Source organism: Cynocephalus volans, chromosome 9 (genome assembly GCF_027409185.1).
Source record: "Cynocephalus volans isolate mCynVol1 chromosome 9, mCynVol1.pri, whole genome shotgun sequence".
NCBI lineage: Eukaryota > Metazoa > Chordata > Mammalia > Dermoptera > Cynocephalidae > Cynocephalus > Cynocephalus volans.
The window spans coordinates 35,046,335-35,068,682 of record NC_084468.1 but is presented as its reverse complement, the minus strand read 5'-3'; the positions used below and the strand labels follow the sequence as shown (position 1 = coordinate 35,068,682).

General features: G+C 34.9%; 1 protein-coding gene across 3 annotated transcripts in view; it reads left to right on the top strand.

The window, feature by feature from the left end:
- Positions 1–22,348, top strand: part of RFC1 (replication factor C subunit 1) — a 71,302-nt gene that overhangs the window by 15,373 nt on the left and 33,581 nt on the right. For 2 of the 3 annotated variants that reach the window (XM_063108054.1, XM_063108053.1), the window contains exons 2-6: positions 276–404; positions 5,826–5,898; positions 7,573–7,695; positions 18,871–19,103; positions 20,045–20,122. In XM_063108054.1, the coding sequence (XP_062964124.1) occupies positions 276–404; positions 5,826–5,898; positions 7,573–7,695; positions 18,871–19,103; positions 20,045–20,122 (636 nt within the window). The remainder of the gene's footprint in view (positions 1–275; positions 405–5,825; positions 5,899–7,572; positions 7,696–18,870; positions 19,104–20,044; positions 20,123–22,348) is intronic. The other variant, XM_063108055.1, reaches the window with a different exon arrangement.

Sequence of the window (22,348 nt, the reverse complement as noted above, 5' to 3'; positions counted from 1 at the left end):
GTGTTTAGAGCTGTCCCATTTTACAATTGAAATTAGAATTTTAAGCAGTTAGGGCTGGCCCATGGCTCACTTGGGAGAGTGTGGTGCTGATAACACCCAGGCCACGGGTTCGGATCCCTATATAGGGATGGCTGGTTAGCTCACTTGGGAGAGCGTGGTGCTGACAACACCAAGTCAAGGGTTAAGATCCCCTTACTGGTCATCTTTTGAAAAAAAAAAAGAAAAGAATTTTAAGTAGTTAATGTTTATTTATGAATCTCCTTTTTTACTTTTAGGACATTCGGAAATTCTTTGGAGTTATACCAAGTGGAAAAAAAGTTGTAAGTGAAACAGTAAAGAAGAATGAGAAAACAAAGTCTGCTGAAGAAACTTTAAAATCAAAGAAAGGAATAAAGGAAATCAAGGTCGGTTTTCCAAATATAATTTTGCTTTGTATGAAATGTTAAATAACCTCAGTTCCCAAACTTATTTTGGGAGCCTTGAGTAAATATAAATTTTAACTCATTTAGTAGAGGATGAAGAAAAATAATATATTTTTAATATTTTTAATTAATATAGCCTATTACATTCATAGTTTGGTGTTTTTCTTTGTTTTCTTGATGTAGAAATACCTTTTAACAATTTTACATTTTCATATTAAAGTTTGCATATAGAGGCATGAGTCCCTATCCTCATGTGAGCAGTGTTAGAAGGCTTCTGGTGTGGGAAGACTTTGGAGGAAAGCTTTATTATTTTCCTTGTCCTACTTGGGCCTCAGAGAAGTTAGGATATAATGTCACTATGGAAGATAGGCAGTGGCTATAGTAGTGTATTTGAGTTAACATTCTACTTATGTAAAATTTAAGAATTTTGCAATTCTACAAGTCCATTTACCACCATCCATATGCCCTAGTTGTCATATGTGTTACATTGACATATATTAATATTCCACAATTCAATGTAATTTTTCTTTAAACAGTCATGTGTGTTTTAATGAAATTAAGAGGGAAAAAATTGTTCTCTTTAATTTACCCAAATATTTGTCATTTACAGTGCTATTCTTTTCTCACTGAAGATCTGAGTTTTCATCTAATATCATTTTCTTCCAACCTGAAGAATTTTCTTTAGCATTCTTGCAGTGTAAGTCTGCTGGTAACAAATTCCACAACTTTTTGTCTTCATTTTTGCTGGATATGGGATTTTGGGTAGACAGTTCTTTGGTTTAGCACTTTAAAGGTGTTCCACTGCCTTTTGGTTTCCATTTTGTCTAATGAGAAGTTACCAGTCATTTGTATTGTTTTCTCCTGTGTGTGATCTGTTGTTTTTCTTATGGGTCATTAAAGATTTTCTCTTTATCTTTGGTTTTCGGCAATTTGAGGATGGTGTGCTTGAGCGTGGTTTTCTTGTGTTTATGCTGCTTAAGGTTTCTGAGCTTCTTGAATCTGTAAATTTATACCTTTCATCAAATTTGGGGACTTTTTGCTATTCTTTCTTCGGATATTTTTTCTGACACATTCTTTCCTCTTCATGGATTATAATTATACACATTTGAGTTTTTTTTTTTTTTTTTTTTTTTTTTCTTTTTTTCCGTGACCGGCGCTCAGCCAGGGAGTGCACCGCTCATCCTTATATAGGATCTGAACCCGCGGCGGCGGGAGCGTCGCTGCGCTGCTAGCGCAGCACGCTACCGAGTGCGCCACGGGCTCAGCCCCACATTTGAGTTTTGATACTGTCTCACAAACCATTGAGATTTGTTCATTTTTATCAGTCTTTTTGTTAGACTGGATATTTTATCATTTTTATCTTCAAGTTCATTGACTTTTCTTTCATCTCCAATTTGCTGTTAAGGTTTTCTAGTGAAATATTTATTTTAAATATTGTACTTTTCAATTCTAGAATATCCATTTGCTTTTCACAGTTTTTATTTCTCTCTTTTCTGTTCTTAAGTGTACTTGTAATAGCTGCATTACAGTTCTTGTGTACTAATTCTAACATGGGTTATATCAGGATTGGTCTTCATTAAGCACCTTTTCTTGAATCTGTGGGTCATGTTATTAGTTAGTTTGGGCTGCCATAACAGAATGCCACAGACTGGGTGGCTTAAACAACAGAAATTTATTTCCTCACAGAGAGGTTTTCTTCAAGGCTAGAAGTCCATGATCAAGTTTCTGGCCAATTTGTTTTCTGGTGGGGGCTCTTTTCCTGGCTTGCATAAGGCTGTCTTCTTGCTGAGTGCTTACATAGCCTTTCCTCAGTGTGAGTGTGCTGGGAGAGAAAGACAGGAAGGTAGGGGAGGGAGGGAAGGGGAGAGAGAAAGATGAGTGAGTTCTCTGGAGTCTGTTCTTATAAGGATGCCAGTCCTATCAGATTAGGGCTCCACCTTTATGACCTCATTTAACTTTATTTATTGATTTAGTTCGTTTTTGTTGGCTGGTTGGTAAGGGGTTCCAAACCCTTGACTTTGGTGTTACACCATGCTCTAGCCAGCTGAGCTAACCAGCCATTTAAGTTTAATTACTTCCTTAGAGGTTTCATCTCCAAATAACAGCTACAGTGAGGGTTAGGGCTTCAATATATGAATTTTGGGGGATATAACATTTGCATAGGATACACATTTCCATTCCAAAAGGAAGAAATCATAAGGAAGAAAGGGGTGATGGGTCCCTAGCAAATCCATAACCTATCAAAGCAAATTCCATTAGATTTTAAGGCTTGAGAATAATCCTTTCGGCTTGATGCCCTGCCTTTCAGACCCACTAAAGTGGCGGCCCCACTCCTACATCCCTAGGCAACTTTGCAGGGCCATCCTGCCCTTAAGGCTTCAGGCGGAGGCTGTCTAGTCTATTGAAACCAAGGGGGTGCGTGCTGACCCTTTGAAACTGTTGAGGTGGTCCTGATGATCTCTGAATTGCCTTTAGGTCATTATTCCCTTTTCTCAAAGAATGGCTCTATTGTCCTCTCCTGTAGAATCTAAGAAGTCTGACAGCCTTCCTACATTCCATCCATTCTCCATCCCCTCCAGATCAAACTGGCAGTGTTTCTGCTTGTACAATCCCATAATCTCTATTGAATGGTAGTCCAGCTACACCCTTGGTGTTCTTTTCAAAACATGCTTTCTCATTTTTTGCAGTATGGACAGGCCGTAAATATTTAAAATCTCCAAGATTTAACAATTCCTTTTAGCTTAACAATTCCTTCTTCAATTTATCTCTTTCTGTTTGCATTTTACTATAAGCAGTCAGGAGAATTCAGCCACACCTTCAACATTTTGCTTCAAAATCTCCTCAGCTAAATACCATAGTTTACAAGTTCTGTATTTCACAAAATACTAGAACACAGCTCAACTAAATTCTTTACCACTGTAAGAAGGGATTGCCTTTCTACCAGTTTCTAATAACCTCTTTTTCCTTTCCATTTGAGACCTTACCAGGTTGGGCTTTAATGTTTATATTCTTACCCACATTCATGGTGATATATATATTATCTGAAATGAAAGAGGCATTCTCTGTAGCTCTCTTCTTTTCTTTATGAGCCCTTGCTGAAATCCCCTTTAACATCATATTGCTACCAACAGTTCCTTCATGGCATTCTAGGCTTTTACTTGCATGTACCTTAAAACTCCTCTAGCCTCTACCCATTACCCAGTTCCAGAGCCATTTCCATATATTAGGTATTTTTTACAGCAGTACCCCATTCTCAGTGCCAAAATTTGCATTAGTCAGGGTTCTCTAGAGAAACAAGACCAATAGGATACACACATACACACACACAAACACACTTTTACTCCATTTTGTGTTGCTATAAGAGAAATACCTAAGACTGCATAATTTATAAGGAAAAGAGGTTTATTTGGCTTATGATTCTGGGACAGCTGCATCTGGAACGGGCCTCAGGCTGCTTCTACTTATGGCGAAAAAGCTGCAGGCAGCTGGCAGGTACAAGCAGATTACATGGCAAGAGGAAGCAAGAGAGAGAGAGACAGAGACAGAGAGAGAGAGGAGGTGCCAGGGTCCTTTAAATAATCAGCTCTCACGGGAACTAATAGAGCGAGAACTCACTCACTACCCCTTCTCCCCCAGGGAGAGCATTAATCCATTCATGAGGGATCTGCGCGCATGACTCAATCAGTTTCCAACACTGCCACATTGGAGATCAAATTTCCACATGAGTTTTGGAGGGACAACACATCCAAACTCTATCACACACACATACATGTACACATACACCTAAGGGATTTTTTACAAGGAATTGGTTCATGTGATTATGGAGACTGACAAGTCCCAAAATTTGTAGTTGGCAGATTGCAGATCCAGAAAACCTGATGGTGTAGTTTCAGTGCAAGGCCTGAGAACCAGGAGAACTGATAGTGTCATTCTGGCCTGAAGGCCAGCAGGCTTGAAATTCTGGAAGAGTGATTTCGAACTGATGTTTCAGTTCAAGTCCAAAGTCAGGAAAAAAACTGATGTCCTAGCTTAAAGGCAGTCAGGCAGGAGGAATTTCTTCTCATTCAGGGGAGGGTCAGCTTTTGTTCTTTTCGGGCCTTCAACCGATTGCGTGAAGCTCAACTATATCAGAGAGGGCAATTTGCTTTACTTAGTCTATCAATTTAAATGTTAAGCTTATCCAAGACACTCTCACAGAAACACCCAGAATGATATTTGACCAAATATCTGGACACCTCATGTTCCAGTCAAGTTGACATATAAAATTAGTTGCCATTGGCTACATTTTTCTTTTTTTTGAATATCTAGTTATTTTGGATTTATCTTGGACATTGTGAATGATAGGAATTTGGGATTCTGTTATATTTTTCTGAAGTGTTGATTCTTTTGGTTTATCAGCAGTTAATTTGGATGAACTCAAGCTCCAAACTCTCACCTTCCCTGTGATGAGCAGCAGCTGAAATCTTTGTTCAATTCTTTTTAACTTTAGCTAGGCACTTGGAGTTGTTCCACACATATATAGTTCAGGAGACAGCCAGAAATTTGGGCAAAGTTTTCAGGGAGAATTTGGGACTCCTTTTCTGTGTCTTTCTCCCTTCTGGAATACCTTCTTCTCTCTGAGTTGCTATAGTTGCTTCTAATTCTCTCCTCTGATCTATTGGTATATGTAAATTATAATGATTCATTTGTTCTATCGTCTTGCAAACTAGTTGATTGTTCTTGTGTTTTTGAAGTTTTATTATAATGGATAGAAATAGCTTATATTTTTACTTTATAATTGATTATGATCAGTTATTTTTTGCTGTCTGCTTTCTTGATGCCTTTTGGGATAATCTGAATGTGTTAGAAATGTGATATTTAACTACAAAATACAAATAATACCTTTTGCTTTGGTTTTATTTAGTTTTCCAGCAGACATTATCTAGTGGTGGGCCACTAACTTAGCTTTTATTTCTGTTTCTATCTTAAATTTTTAGGAAGCACTTGCCTTGTACTATCTGACATTCTTTTACTCTTTATTATATACAGGTTACTATTGAAAATGGAGCTGAATAATAATATAGCTTATTCTGTAATTCCCATCCTGATGCAGTTATTGTCTGGCCTATTCTTTAACCGCATAAAGGCATTGTTGATATTGTAGGTTGGTTAATTATTTGTTGTGGAGGACTGTCCTGTGCACTGCAGAATGCTTAGTAGAATCACTGGTCTACTCATTAGATGCCATTAGTGCCCCACCAACCCCCAGTTGTGACAAGCCGAAATGTCTGTAGACATTGACAGATGTCTCCTGGAGGGGCAAAATCACCCCTGGTTGAGAACCACTGAGTCCAAGTCTAATGAGAAAAAAAGCATAAATTATATATGCTTCTTTGTGTTCTAATTATACTTTGATGCTTGTAGGTAAATAGCTCTTGTAAAGATGATTCCAAACAGAAGCATCCAAGCAAGAAAAAGACGATCATCTATGATTCAGGTAATATTTCTTCTGAGGAGATTTAAAGTTTTAAAATTAGTTTATATCCTTTAGAACAATGTTTTCCAAACTGATATTCTAAGATACACAGCTCTCTCAGTGATGTTAATTGGTGCTGTGAGAGGAGGGCTGTATGCTCAAATAAAGTTTAAAACAATTTTACTTAACTTCAGAACTTATCAGAACCTAATACATTAATGTATTAAAGATTCATTCAGAGGGGGATACAATATTAGCATGTTTCAAACCTACTTCAAACATGGTGTATTTATTTTTTGAAATAGTCATATTAGTTTTTCTTCCAACTGAGGTTCTTGGAAATTGCATTTGAAAAACAGTGCCTTAGAATTTTGCTTTTAAAGCAAAGATCTAAAATTTAATTTTTGTGCTTGATTGAAAGAACTCATCCTTTTTTGTTGCATTTAAAAAGGAATAAACAAAATTTAAAGGCTTTTCTTTGAATACAATTTTACGGTAGGGAACATGAATTTTTGTGTATGCCTTTTATGATGCACAAAATGAGTAAAATGATGGTAGAATTCAGAAAGTTTTAGTTTTTGCTTTTGTGGAGAAGATTCATCTGGTATGAATTCTTTCTTTATTTAATTTTTATTTTCATCTCATGTGATTTCTTGAAATTAAAAATATAGCCTAAGGAGCCATTTACAGATTGTCAAGATTCTGACAGTGATAGCAAAGGTTCTGACTAAATTCTAGAAGTACTTGAGTGTTTACTGTGTGCTTCTTACTGCTCTATGCTGTAGGGAATTTGAAAGAAGTATGTGTCCCTATTCCCCAGGAGTTTCATTTTGGGAAACTGGAAATTTAATTGTTTAATATGATTCAGAACATTATGAACAGGATTTGTAACTGCATGGCGCAGAGGAAGAGGAAGACACTAAAGTTTATGAAGCATCTATTTTGTACTAGGTACTATGCCAGGAACGCACACTTTGTCCTGATTTATATTTAAGTGCTCTGGGCAATTAGGCTGTGGTAGATAGAATAATAGTCTCCAAATATATCCATACCCTAATTCCTAGAACCTGTGAATATGTTAGGTTACATGGCAAAGGGAAATAAAAGTTGCAGATGGCATTAAGGAGGCTAATTGGATGACCTTGAAATAGGGAGATTATCCTGGATTATTCAGGTGGGCTCAATGTAGTCACAAGGAATAGGGAAGCAAAAGAAGAGATTTAGAGGGAGATTAACTATGGAGAAAGGTCAGAGAATCAGAGAGGTGGCAGCATAAGGACTCTGCTTGATGTTGCTGGCTTTGAAAATGGAGGAAGGAGCTGTGACCCCAGAAATGCTGGCAGCCACTACAAACTGGAAAAGGCAAGGAGATGGATTCTTCCCTAGAGTATCCAGAAAGAAACATAGCCCTGCTGACACCTTGATTTTAGCCTAATGAGACCCATATTGGACATCTAACCTCCAGAACTGTAAGATAATAAATTGGTGTTGTTTTAAGCCACTAAGGTTGTGGTCATTTGTTATGGCAACATTAGAAAACTAATATGTAGGCTTAATACTGGGCGAATGTAACCTGAGAATTCACAAGAGTGCCTTGAAAAGGACCTTGAGGAATTGGTTCACAAAAACTACTTTAAAAACAAACTATATTATATTTCTTTTCAAAGTTTTGTTTTGTTTTCCTCTCACATACAGATTCAGAATCAGAGGAGACAGTGCAGATAAAAAATGCCAAAAAGCAACCAGAAAAATTGCCCTTGTCTTCTAAATCTGGTAAAATTTTACGGCAGGATCCTGTTACATACATTTCAGAAACAGGTAAGGTTACTGAATATGTTCAGTTTTTTAGAGAGAGGCGCACTGTGTGTTTTGTTCTTGATCGTTTCATTGGTGTTTTAGTATACCTCCTTCACTTTGAATTGAATTTCTGTTGCCTTTTTTGCTTTGTTGAATTACTTATCTGTATTCATCTTTGGCATTTTTTGTGGGTTAAGGACCACTTACAGGGGAATTGACCGTTGGAATTTTTTTTTAAGTGTTCTATATTGAATTATGTAAGCTGAAGCATTATCTTGAATCATATATTAAAACATTATTGGGTTGTTTTAGAACTACTTTTTTGTGTAAGTTTTTTATCTTGCATGAGAAAGCCAAAATAATCTAAGTGTATAGTGATTATTCATATTTGTGATTTATAATTTAGCACACATGTGACTTGAATTTTCTGTATTCTCTGGTGGCACCAAAGATTTTAGCATTGGCTTTTAGGAGAAGATTGTTTTGTACTTAAATTATTTATATTTGATCTGTTTTAAGAGTGATCAAAGAGCAAAATACATTTACAAATAATTTTATACTAATCTTAAAATTTTGTAGTGTAAGTAATTGTTTCATTGGTAGGATTCTTTTATGTGAGGATCCCTGAGTTACATCCCAGGGAAAAAAACTCAGATATGTTAGTAATGAAGTCATTTTGATTCTAGTATTGTTAACTCTTAGAGGAGGCTATTATAGGAATAATACGGGGATAATATTTATGAAAGGGCCAGACCCAGTGCCTGACACATACTCTAGAAGGCATTCAAAAGGAAAAATAAAAACAAAAAAACAGAAAAGCCTCCTGTTTAACTTTGTAGGCTATATGAGAAATTTATTGATGAAGTTCAAAATGGTCAAAGATAAAATATAAATGATATGAACATATTTTTTGGAAGATTTTTAGTAAGCTGAGGTTTTTCTTTGTTATGGCATGTGGCAGATTTACTCTCTTAATCTTTTTGTTCTATTGCTAAATATCTGCTTAGGCACATTTTGCAAAAGAACTTTTTCATTAAGAGACCTCCCCTCTTAGATCTGGTCACCTTTGTGAAGTTTTGAATATTTGGGAGGGATTGTAAAAACAGTATGGTGATAGGTTTATTGTGTAACTGAAGGTGGTATGATCAAGCTTTCCAGTGATACCCTGAAAACATCAGTTAGTTTGTAGAAAGCTGTGACCTTCAACTGTGGATCAAGGCTGTTGTTATCTTGTGATTTTAAGTACACAAAAGGGTCAGACAATTTAAACTCTGATCACAGATTTTCTTTAACATAGGACTGTTTATTTCAGATGAGGAATTTTAGAATGTTGTTTTCTGAAGAGATATCCAGCATTTTTTCTGAACTTTTTATGGGCATTAGGCAGTGTTTGTGTCATTCTGTGATGGCATGTGTATGTGAAAGTAAACATTGTCCCCTTGTTTTAAGCTAAAAATCTTGAAGTATGATGTACACATCTAATGTGATGTTAGAGTTTCAAAAAAGAAAAATGCAGCTTCTTAAAGTTAATGCACTTCTGGAAAATCTTTGATCTTAAAACAATTCTTTTATTATTCTTTACTTTTTCTTTAAGCTAAAACTAGTTTTCAGTACCATATCATAAATGTTTCCATTTTATGTTACCAGTATAAGGTTAAATAAAATATTTGTGGTAATAATAGCTTAAAAATAAAAATTCTAATCTAAAATTATATTGTTTATTTGGAGATTGAGGTTTCTTGTGGAAAAGTATTATATAACATGATTCAGTTTCAAAAACCTGTTAATTCCAAAAGAAATAATTTTGCTTTATTGTTCTATACTTTTCTTTTATGCCCATCTTCTGTGTTCTGATTTTAAAAACACAACCTTTGGTTTCTATAGGCATTTTTTTTGTTGTGCTATAGTATGTGCTGTGTTTAAGAGCATGGACTGGGTTAAATCTTTACTTACATTCCCTGTGTCTTAGTTTCCTTATATGTAAAATGGGGATGTTACTGGTATCTACATCAGCAGCCTTTGTGATGATAAAATGAGATAAAGGCACATGCAAGAGTCTGGTACATAATAAATGCTCCATAAGTAGTAACTGTATTTTTATGTTTTGACCCTATTATAAACCTACTTTTACCTTTAGAGACATTTTGCTTTTGCTTATGTACTTAGGGCTTTCTGTTGATTATGTAACTGTGCTTTAGAAATTTAGAAATGGTATTTGATTCACTTATGTTATAGATGTGTACTGTCCAATATGGGAACTACTAGTTACTTGTGGCTGCAGAGCACTTGAAATATGATTAGCTTGAATTGAGAGTGTTGTAAGTGTAAAATATACACAGATTTCACATGACAAAGAAAACATCCTACAGATTGGGAAAAAATATTTGCAAACCATGTATCCGATAAGGGGTTAATATCTAAAATTCATAAATAACTCAATAGTAGTACAGCAAATATTCTAATTAAAAGACGGGCAAATGATCTGAATAGACATTTCTCCAGAGAAAACATAAAAATAGCCAATAGAGAAATGAAAAGGTGCTCAACATCATTAGTAAATCAAAACCACAATCAGATATCACACCAATTGGGATGGCTGTTACCAAAAAGTTAAGAGATAAATGTTGTCCAGGGTGTGGAGGAAGGGGAACATTTGTACACTGTTGGTGGGAATGTAGATTGGTGCAGCCATTATGGAAAACAGTATGGAGGTTCCTAAAGAAATTAAAAGTAGAACTACTGTATGATCCAGCAATCCTTCTTCTGAGCATATACACAAAGGAAATGAAATTACTACCTTATGTAGATATCAGTACTTCCATGTTCACTGTAGCATAATGCACAGTAGCTAAGATAAACAGGCTCAATGTCTGACAGTGGATGAATGGATAAACTGTATATACATGTGCATGTATATAGTGGAATATTATTCAACTTTAAAAAAGGAGGTCCTAGGGCCGACCCCGTGGCGCACTCGGGAGAGTGTGGCGCTGGGAGTGCGGCAGTGCTCCCGCTGCGGGTTCGGATCCTATATAAGGATGGCCGGTGCGCGCGGTGCGGCCGGTCACAAAAAGACAAAAAAAGAAAAAAAAAAAAAGGAGGTCCTGCCATTTGTCACAACATGGATGAAACTGGAGGGCATTATGCCAAGTGAAATAAGCCTGGCACAGAAAGAAGAATATTGCATGATTTCACTTATATGTGGAATCTAAAAAAAAAGAAAGAAAAAAGATATACAGACAGAGAAAAAAATAGTGGTTACGGGGGTGGGTAGTGGGGAGAGGGGGCAGGAAATGGGGAGATGTAGGTTAGAACACACAAAGTAGCACATATGTAGGATGAACTGCAGATCTGATGTACAACGTGAGGACTGTAGTTAATAAAATTGTACTGTATTGGGGATTCCTGTTAAATGAGTAGATTTTAGCTGCTCTTGCACAAAAACAAAAAAATGGGTAACTGTGAGATGATGGATATATCAATTTGCTTTGCTATAGTAACCATTTTGCTATCTATATGTACCCCATAACATATTGCATACCTTGACTATACACAATAAATTTTATTTAAAAAATAACTGATTTCAAAGACTTTGTACAAAAAAAGGTAAATTATCTTAATTTTTTAGTATTGATCACATGTTGAATTGCCAATAATTTGGATATATTGGGTTAAATAAAATATATATTGTGAAAATTAATTTCAATTTTTTTTCTTTTTTTAAAAAATGTGGCTATAAGAAAATTTTAAATTACATATGTGGCTCACATTTTATTTCTATTGCATAGTGCTTTATAAACAGTGAGAAGCATATGTAGGAAATAACATAGGTTTCAAATATTTTTGTTTATGTTACACGACTTTTTAGGCTATATTACTATACACATCTTTAGGCTTATCACTTAGCTCCATGACAAATATTTTTCATCACACTTTTGATTAAATGTGTCTTCTACTAGGATTTACTGATTTTTGAAACTACTTTACGTTAATTTCCCACATTACAGGAGAAAGAAAAAATTGCTTATAAATATTTTAATAGCTGACCATTGACTTTAGTAAAATGTTCTAGGTTGGTAAAAACCCAAATACTTGTTGTACTGGGTAGATATATTTACTTTTAGCTGTTTAATGAAGCAAGAGACCTTGAGTTTTATTTGGCAAAGATGAACTTTTATTATGCAGTTTCATCAGGGGCTGCTGTTTGATTGAAAATGGTGGGGGATTTTTCCTGTCTTAAGAATTGTTTCTGAGTAATGATTTTGATTGAGCACATAATTCCAGAGGCAGTTAATGCTCTTGAAGTTATAATTATTTGGGAGGTAGAAGGGAAAAAATTGGGTGTTCTCTAGATTACCATGTAATATGAGTGACATGTGACTTGGGAAATTAGCATAAAATATTATGGGGATGTGTGTGTAACATTCTCTTTGCTAATTTTTAGAGACATATAGTTTTGTGTATCAGACAGATCCGGATTCTGTATGATAGAGAACTCAGATATTTTCAGGGAAACCTAGAGTGACTGAGGCAGAAAATTTCCTTGAAGTGAGAGGAAACTAAGATCTATGTATCTTTCATTATATTTGTTCAAAAATTAGTATTAATTAGTAATTTCTTAATTAGGTTTAGAATTTTTGAGGATGGATGAAGTATTCAGATCAACATTATTTTGAATTGCCTAAGTAAATGTTCCATTCCCTCATCCAGCCGTTTTTCCTTACACAGGTATATTAAAAACACATACACATGCACACACATGTACATATATGCACATATGCATTTATTTATTTGAATAGCATCAATATGGAAAGATCCCTATCTCATTCTTTTTAACTTCTGCATAGGATTTCATAGTATGGACTTAATTTTTCTCATTCTCTTATTTTTGGATATTGGATTATTGACATGAACATACTTGTTTATGCTTCATTGTGGTATATTTAACTATCAATAATAAATGGGCAATTCACAGTGAGGAACATGATCACTTAAAAGGGAATAGTATTTCTTGAGGCTAATTGGCATTCATTTTAAGAGTGTAATTTATCCACCTGCATTATGAAACATAGAAAAGAGCTCCCACTTCTTTCTTCTGGGCACAGTGCTTTTATTAGGGTATTTCCTCACCTGAGCATTATCATTTTCCTTTTGACTCTTATTAATCTTATGGGTCACAGCCCCTGAACTTTTTTTTTTTTTTTAAACATGTGCTACTATTAAGTTAGCTCTTTCTTTTCCAGTGTTCAGGTCTAGAAGAGGGACTTTATGTTTCTCCCTATTAGATTTCTGAAAACCACAATTATGTTTTTATTCTGTTAGATTCCAGGCTGATTCTAAGCTCTTGTATCTTGTGTCATTTAATTTTAAAATTTTAAATTTCAATACTTAAAATTTTAACTTAAATTTTTATTTTTAATTGATAAGTAATAATCATATATATTTATGGGATACAGTGTGATGGTTTTTTTGTTTGCTTGTTTGTTTTTTTAAAAGATGGCCAGTAAGGGGTCTTATCCCTTGACTTGGTGTTGTCAGCACCATGCTCGCCCAAGTGAGCCACGGGCTGGCCCCTACAATGTGATGTTTTGATATGTGTATACAGTGTGGAATGACCAATATTTTTATTTAACAATATTAAATCCTTATTAATTTATTTATTGAACAAATGAGATTTGTTCACTGTATGTGTATAGTAGTATACTGGACAATCTATGACTAAAGCTTAGTACTGCCTTCAAGTAGTTAAAGTCTATTAGGGAGATAATGCTTTTACATAAAAATTGTAATATTAAGAAAAAAATTAACAAATAGTGATAAAAACATCTTCCAAGCATTTTCAAACACGGGAGAGATACCTTTTATTTTGGAGGTTCAGGAAACATTTCCTGGAGGACAGGGAAGTTTGAGTAAATGAGAAAGATTTTGGTAGGATTTCGCATGGAGATTTAGGTACCATGTATGTATAGTAAGAAGAGAGAATAATATGGAAGTTTGGAAATCAGTAGTGTTATTTTATAGCTTTTTTCATTACTTTCTAACTTATTATAGAAAGAGAAAGTCTACTTTAAAAATTCTAATTTATAAACTTTCACAGATTTGTATTGGACTAATTCTACCTACTGTTGTATTGTAGCTTTTATTTTAATTACATTATCTTCTGCATAGGAATCATTTATTTTATTTGAAACCCCTGTGTCCAAAGTGAAAGGCAGGGAGAATTCTGTCACAATGATATTAAGATAAATACACTTTTTACTGACTTTGGAATGAAATAGCATTATTTATTATATAGCTTATATTTCATATCTATCTCATTTCATCTTTAAAACTACCTTATAATATTAGGACTGACTTAATTTAAGAAAACTTATTTTCAGAGAAGCATTTTTAATCTAAGGCTGCACAGGTTCCACAATGGAAGAATCCAGTGAATCTTTGGATGTGCCTCAGCAATTTGTTTTTTCATATCATCTGATTTCATATCTTCCACAAATTTGATAGACTTACCTTTGTATTTCTTTCATTAGTAAAATTGTTTAGCATTATGGGACAAATGAAGAAAGCTTTTTCAACGTTTGCACTGAACCATTATCAGCACCCTGGATATAGCCATCACTCCTTATGAATAGTTGTTCCATTACTTATGAATCTTAGTAACTTATTATCTTGTATTTCTCTATCTTGCCAAAAATTAGTGCTTCTCAATAAAGGGTGATTTTGTCTCTCAGAAGACTTTTGGCAATATCTGGAGACATTTTTGGTTGTCACAACTGGGAGGAGTTCTATGGCATCTATTTGGTAGAGGCCAGGGATGCTGCTAAACATTCCACAATTTACAGCTCCCCACAACAAAGAATTGCTTGGCTTGAAATGTCAGTAACTCAGAGGTAGAAACTCTGACATAGCGTATTGGAAGAGAATTTGGTGGATGTTTTGTTTAAGTCCAGATATCTCTGTTTTTAGTATTTATCTCATCTGCTAGTCTAGTAATTCACAGAGGAAATGAAGGCTGAGGCCTTCATTTATTCTCAGTGGATCCCTGTCCACTTCTGTTGAATACCGTGTGCTCCCTTTGACCTGCTCATGATACTATTACATAGCATTGTCACTAAACCTTTCATCTTCTATAGTTCTGTGGTTGGGGATCTTTCTTTCTCTTTTGGACAATTAGGATTCCATTTTTTCTCTTTTATCTTTAGGGATTTCTTCCATTTTATATGATTCAAAGGTCACTGGTAGTGCTTGAGCAGTTTTATCTGCAAATTCACATCTTTATAAGAGCTAGATGCCTTTCTTATACTCTTTTTTCCTAATTTCTTCTTCAGTTTTCTTTTATTAGTGCTTATTATGAGACCTGAAAAAAAATAAGTGGCATATAGAGAGGGAAGAGAATTAAAAAAGGACACAGTGAATAGGACACCGTTCCATTACTTACAAATCTTAGTAACCACTATTATCTTGTAACTGGAATGATTATTGAGGTTCTGAAACATCTTTGAAAATGAACAGACTTGTTTGTTCTGGTGACATGTACTTTGCTATCAGGCAGTTATGAAACTGTGAGAGACACAGGGCTGTGTCCCAGAATGCTAAGGAAGTAGGATTATCATATGAAAATGTCAGTAAGTTCTAACAAAATAATATTCACCTTTAATACTGAGACTAGCATTGTTCCTTCTTTTTATGTGTGAGGAAGAGATACATGAATGGAAGTTTGGGCTTGTATTGCAGAATCACTCCCTTAACTCTCTGGCCAATCAGGTTTCCTTCTATTGCCTGTTTCATGCCTTAGAATCAAGATAGAAGCTCTGGGTAATGTACCTGTGGCCAGTTGTCCAAGCCTTCCCTTCTCCCCTCTCCCTTTTCTTTTTTCTGTGAGATTCAGTGGACGTGGCACTTATGTGGGTGGATAATCTCATATTTCAAGCCAGTACTTTTTTCTTTTTATCGTCATTCAACTACCTCACTAAATACCCCAAATTATAAAATAGTTTCTTTCTTTTTTTTTTTTTTTTTAAAGATGACCGGTAAGGGGATCTTAACCCTTGACTTGGTGTTGTCAGCACCACGCTCAGCCAGTGAGCGAACTGGCCATCCGTATATGGGATCCGAACCCGGGGCCTTGGTGTTATCAGCACCGCACTCTACCGAGTGAGCCACGGGCCGGCCCAAAATAGTTTCATTTTTAAAGTATAACTGATTCCATTTGATTCTAAGAGGATTCACTGGTAATGAATCATGAGATCTCTGGTTTCTTGATTGAAGATGAGCAGTCTCAACTTTTATTTTATTATACTGATATGTATAGAATGTCTGATTCATTACATAAATGGACAAAGATGGTATGTTTAGTTTCTCTTCCATCCACAAACAAGTATTTACTGAATGCTGGACATATGCATGATCCTTTCTGTACGTCCAAAACCAAAAGGATAATTTAGGTTTTTGACTAAAGGAAGTATGGAAAAGGAACTTTATAGAAAAAGGCTTTTAAACACCCAGATACCCCTTTTAGTTTTTAACTTGTTGCTAAATTATTTTATTAATATTTTTTTCTATTGAAACATAGTTGATTATACATATTTGTGGGTTCAGAGTTGAATATCAATACCTGTGTACAATATGTGAGGGTCAAATCAGAATAATTAGTATACTCATCATTACAAAACATAATCATTCTTTGTGTCCATTAACCAATTTCTTGCTAACCTCTCTTCCCCTTTCCCACCTCTAGTAACCACAGTTCTGCCAGTTAGCAGTTGGCTAGAGCATGGTGTTGATAACACCACCAAGGTCAGGGGTTCGGATTCCTGAGCTAGTGAGCTGCCAAAAAAACCCCAGTTATTTTAAATCTCTATAACCACATCTCTCCATAAATTTGTTTTTTTGTGTGTTCTAGACCACAGGAAAGAAAATTACAGAATTAGGGTATTCAGAGATCCGTTTGAAAAGGCAAAACTCTCAGCAGTATGAACTCAAGAATTAGATTTTTTTCTTTCCTGGCTTGTAAATAGATTTTTATATGGACCTGCATATTATTTTCTTTCTTTTTTATTTGTTATCCTTCTAAATAAATGAATGTATCTAACTCAGAGTGGCAAAGCAATCTTCTCTCTCAGGCAATTCCTGTGCTGTGTTGGATAACGCTAGTTTACTTGGTCATTGTTATCACATTCGAGGTTATGTTGTCTATAAATAAAAATAAATGGTGTGTTTATAAGGAGACAGATATCCTGAAGGGAAATTCTAAGTATTCAATTGCCCATGATTTTCAACGAGTTCTCAGAAATTTGACTTAGATATATTTATCATTATTTTATTATAAGTTCCGGGGGAGAAGAGAACACAGTTTGCCTTTGGCTTCTGACAAGGCAGAAACAAATTTAGTCTTATTAGAAAACAAGAACAAATGTTAAAAAAGAAAAACAACAGCAGCTTTATTTGGAATGTTTCATCTCTACACACTTCATAGGATTGTAGAATATTTATTTCACATGAGGATGGCCACAGCAACATCTGTTATATGTCTGTATCTTTTGCAAGCAGCTAGTTGCATCCTTCACCTCTTTTACCTTCTTCATAAAATATTGGTGTAGCCTTTGAAATATTAAGGGCTACAGGGGCTTTAAGACAACTAGTTCAGAAGTCATAGTATAGAGACAATAGGACTGCTCTTCAGGTTTTCTGGTTTTATCAAGGTAAGGTGACAGGATATTTTCAGCTATGTCTGTGACTTATAGGATACCATATTTATTTATGAATAAATGTGGAATCATCTATATATGAAAGAAATATCTGTATGCTTAGGATCACAAATTTACTTTTTTCTTGTTAGGTATTCTCATAACTGTAAAGTGAGTTTGGGTAGGTGCACTAAGTTAAGTCTTCAATGCAAGGGAGTCAGGCCTTGAGAATTGTCCTCCTTTTTTCTCTTTTCATAACTCTATTTCACTAGAATTCCTTTTACTTTCCAAAGGGCCTGGAGAGCTGTTTATTTTGTGGTTAACAGAGAAAAAGTGTGCAACTTTTGATTAGCAGAGTGAAAACCTACTTGAAATTTCACACAGAACACTTCCATATTTTTTCGATGGAAATCTACTTGTAATTAAATTTTTACTCAGAAATTACAAAAATGTTTATAAAATTATGTCTATGTTTAGGCATAGTACATTTTTTGGATCTATAGCTTGAAGGCATTGTTAAGTTTAAATTCACATATTCAGAGACGGGCTCTATTACCTTCCACTATTGTAAAGAGATCACTAGTAGAGAAGGCTCATGAAAAGCAGCTCCTCTTTTAGGGGTGACATCTATACCTGTAATGTTAGGGCTAATGTAAAACAACAAAGTGATGCATTTTGCTTTTTTGCCAGCTTAATCTGGCTGTTTTCATCACTTTTGAACCTTGAAATTTGGGCTTAGTATTTAATGGCTGCATGAGTCCATTGTTCGGTTAGAGCACAATTTATATAAGACTTTCCACAGTTTTCATTATTTTAGTTGCTTATACTTTTCATGTTCTTAATAGTGTGATGAATATATTTGTGTATAAATATTTGTCAGTGCCTCTGATTATCTTCAGGAGTTACTATACTAAAGGATATCAACTTCTTGCTGCAGTCACATTGACTTCCAAGCACACTCACCTTAAGGCTTTTGCACTTGTAGTTTTCATTGCCTGAATATTCTTGCCTGAGGTATCTTCATTTCGGGGCTCTGTTCAAAGGTTGCTTATCACAGAGGTTTTTCTTGACCACCTAAAGCCTATGTAAGAGAGCAAGCTTCATCTCTCTTAATTCTCTCACCCTGTTTGACTTTTTCTTCATGGCACATATAAATTGACAATATGTATTTGTTTATTTGTATATCCTTTTCTCTAAGATTTCAGCTTCCATGCGGACAAGTATTTTGTCTTTTTTATTTACTGCTGTAAACTCAGTGCCTGGTACGTAATAGGTACTCAGAAAATATTTGTGTACTCTAAGTAGTAATTGAGGGAGATAGTGTATTACAGACCTAGCTGGTAAATGTGGGGATGACTGTTGAATTTGGGAGATAGGAAGAAAAAAATTATTAGCATCCCAAACCTCTTGTATATTTTTTATAACGATGGTAGATGTGGTTAATATATAAAGAATATAAATAATTAAATTGATGTTTTATCAAAAACTATTTGGTTATATTCCATTTAAGATGAAGAAGATGACTTTATGTCTAAGAAGGCAGCCTCAAAATCAAAAGAGAATGGAGGATCTACAAATAGTTATCTTGGAGTATCAAACATGAAAAAGAATGAAGAAAACACTAAGACTGAGAATAAGCCTTTATCACCAATAAAACTTACACCCACATCAGTGCTTGATTATTTTGGAACTGGAAGTGTCCAAAGATCAGACAAGAAGATGGTGGCAAGCAAGAGAAAAGAGGTGAGTATTCTACATGCAAGCAAGGATGTTCAGGGTTTGTACCCATTCACTGATATTAATAAGACAAATTTTGGTGTTATAAATGGGTCAACATGTTTTATTAACGAAAATCATTTTTCTATGATTATGGATAAAATGTATTATCCTCATTTTAGAGGATGAGGAAGTTAGGATATTACACAATTAATTATTTTATACTTGAAAGTGGGAAAAGATCATTTAAACCATAAGAAAAAATTATAATTCTTAGAATTTGAATTGAATTCTCACAATGCAGACTCATTTTACTATTGACCTTACCAAAATCAGGCAATAAATCTGTTCCCAAATGAGACAATACATCCCTTATAAGTAGAGCATACCTATGTTATACTTTTGACCTCTACTTTGACTAATATTGGATTCATCTTTTTCTGTCCATTAGAAAACAGACATACAGATAAGTTATAGTGAAAGTAGTTTCCTGGTTAAGGTAGCCTGCCGAATGGTGTGTCTGTTGATTTCATTAGTGCCTTCATAGGGCAATGTAATCATTTGCACATATTGGTTTGCCAGCGTTTTGGACTATTTCTCTCTCTCTCTCTTTTTTTTTTTGTTTATTTTTTTATTGAAACATAGTTGATTGTACATACCTGTGGGTGGACTTCTTTTCGAGCCAACACATTAATCTACAGGACTTTTTATATTTTTGTTTTGATACTTCTCTTGAACATATCAATAGAACTAAGTGATAACTATCTGTCCATGAGATATTTACTTATTAGGAAATTGGATGTGGTCAGGGAGTGGCCATACACTTGACTTTCTTGTTGGTGTGCATTGTGATTATTATTGATAGACTTGTCTCTCCTTGGTATATTTAATCAGCTGCAGTCAAGAATGGCACCTTATTTCTTACTTAAGGTTTATACTGATCTTGCTTGATTTTCTTTGAAACATAGCCTTCACAAAATACAAATGATTCTGGATTAAATGATGAAGCCATCGCCAAGCAATTGCAACTTGATGAAGATGCCGAGGTATTGGCATTTTGTTTAGATATCATTAATAACTTGATATTGTGACTTGCTGTTTAATCTCGCCAGGCAAACAATCAAGATTCTTCTGGTCTAATTTTGAATTGAGCCTCGTTGAAAGTTACACGTGTAAAATAAGTATAATCTAATATATGAAAATCTAGATTTTTAGAAAATATAAATTATGAGACCAGGGATAATTATTTACTTAAAGATTTATTTTTAGAGTTCTTTGATTGGGAGTCGCCATTAGTATGTTTAAAATAGTTTAATTATCCCTGTACTGGCCAGCCCCCCTCCCCACAAAAGTTTAATTTGCTCATATCTCTTTCCACTATGAGCAATCTCACACATTCCTGTGGCTTTAATTACTATGTACTCGTGTATGCTGATGACCTCTAAATCTGTCTCCAGTTCAGAGCTTTCTCTTGAGCTGTAAACCCATATATTCATCCAACGAGTATTTATTGAGCACTTACTGAGTGCCTAGCACTGTTCTAGGTGTTAAGGATACTGCAGTTAAAAATAAAAAAAGAATGTAATGTCGAGTAATTATAAGTTCTATGAAGAAAAGTAAAGGGGTAGTTTTAGGGAAGATCCTTGAGCACAAGGAACGGCATTGGGGCACAAAATGAAATAATGCAGTGAGCCATGGTGCTGGCTACTTGGAGGAAGATTTCCTCTAAGTAGAGAGAACAGCAAATGCAGACATCCTGAGTAGAATTGTGCTTCATGTGTTCAGGAGACCAGTATGGCTGGAAAAGAATGATTGAGAAGGAGAGTGATTTAGGATGATTTTGGTGAAATGGCCAGCAGCAAATCCTGTGGGTCATGATAGGTCTTTGATACCTACTGACAGGACTTTGGATGTAAGGACTTTGGATTTTAGTTTCTGTGAGATGGGAAGCTGCTGGAGACCAGCTCCGCAGGATTTGTTGGACCTGAATAGGTGGTATGGGTTCGGTGAAAAGGAAGAGATGGACCACAGATGTCTAGTGCAAGTGTGGACACCAACCACAAAAATCTTGCTTTATTTATATTTTTTACGTAACCTTTTACATGATGATTTATCTTTTAATCAAAACATTTTTTATTTCATCTCTATAGAAAAAGAAAAAACAAAATGTTCCAAAGCAATCATGCTGTGATAAAAGCATCTACTCATGCATCAATAGTTCACCCTAAAGCCTGTGGCTTGTGGCCAAGAAACTAAACAGTAGCGGCATGCTTGGCATTAAAGCGTCAGACTTTTGGTCTGAATCACAATTCTTGACCTTTTAAACTTACACATGAACTTATATTCTAAATTCCTATTAAATCTTACTTATACTTATATTTAACAATTTAATGTTTTGTTTTATATTAATTACTTTAAATCTTAACCAAAATCACAATATTTACACCATGATTTTATATAATTAAACTTAATTATAATATTCTATTATATTTTGTACTACTATTAAAAACAATTACACTTTAATCTAAACAAAATCTATTAGTATCAAAACCTTTTTATATATCTTTACTATTTTACCTATTCATATTTATAGTAAAACTTTCTATTTTCTTGCCAATTGACTCTGGGAACAGTATAAGGAACAAAGTGAAAAATTAAATGATCCTACTCAAGCTAACAAAAACACACCATATCATTCTTATTATTACTGAAAAAAAGAACATGTTCTTGGTAAATCAAATGAAACTGTGGGAGTGGGGAGAAACAAAGAAATCTGTAACTGGTTATGATCAATTAGTTGTAAACATTACTGCACTCAGACCCACCGTCTCCCTGGGGAAATGTAGATAGAAATCTATCATAACAACTTCATTCCACACGTACAAGAGCATGACCACAGCCACAATGGGTTAATGCACATATCACTAACAAAGAAGATTAATAACAAAATTAAACTGAGCCAACCCATACTGGTGGGAACATGCTCAAAAACACCTTCAGTACTGACAATGCCTTTTAAATAAACCAATTAATTTAATTTTATTTTTTTGACCGGTAAGGGGATTGCAACCCTCAGCACGGTGTGGTCCGCACCACGCTCAGCCAGTGAGTGCACTGGCCACCCCTATATAGGATCTGAACCCACGGCCTCGGCGCTCCCAGCGCCGCACTCTCCCGAGTGAGCCACAGGGCTGGCCCTAAACCAATTAATTTTGATGTATTATTAACATGTCCCTCAAGAAACCCCAGGGCCCTTGGAATTTTCCAAAGGA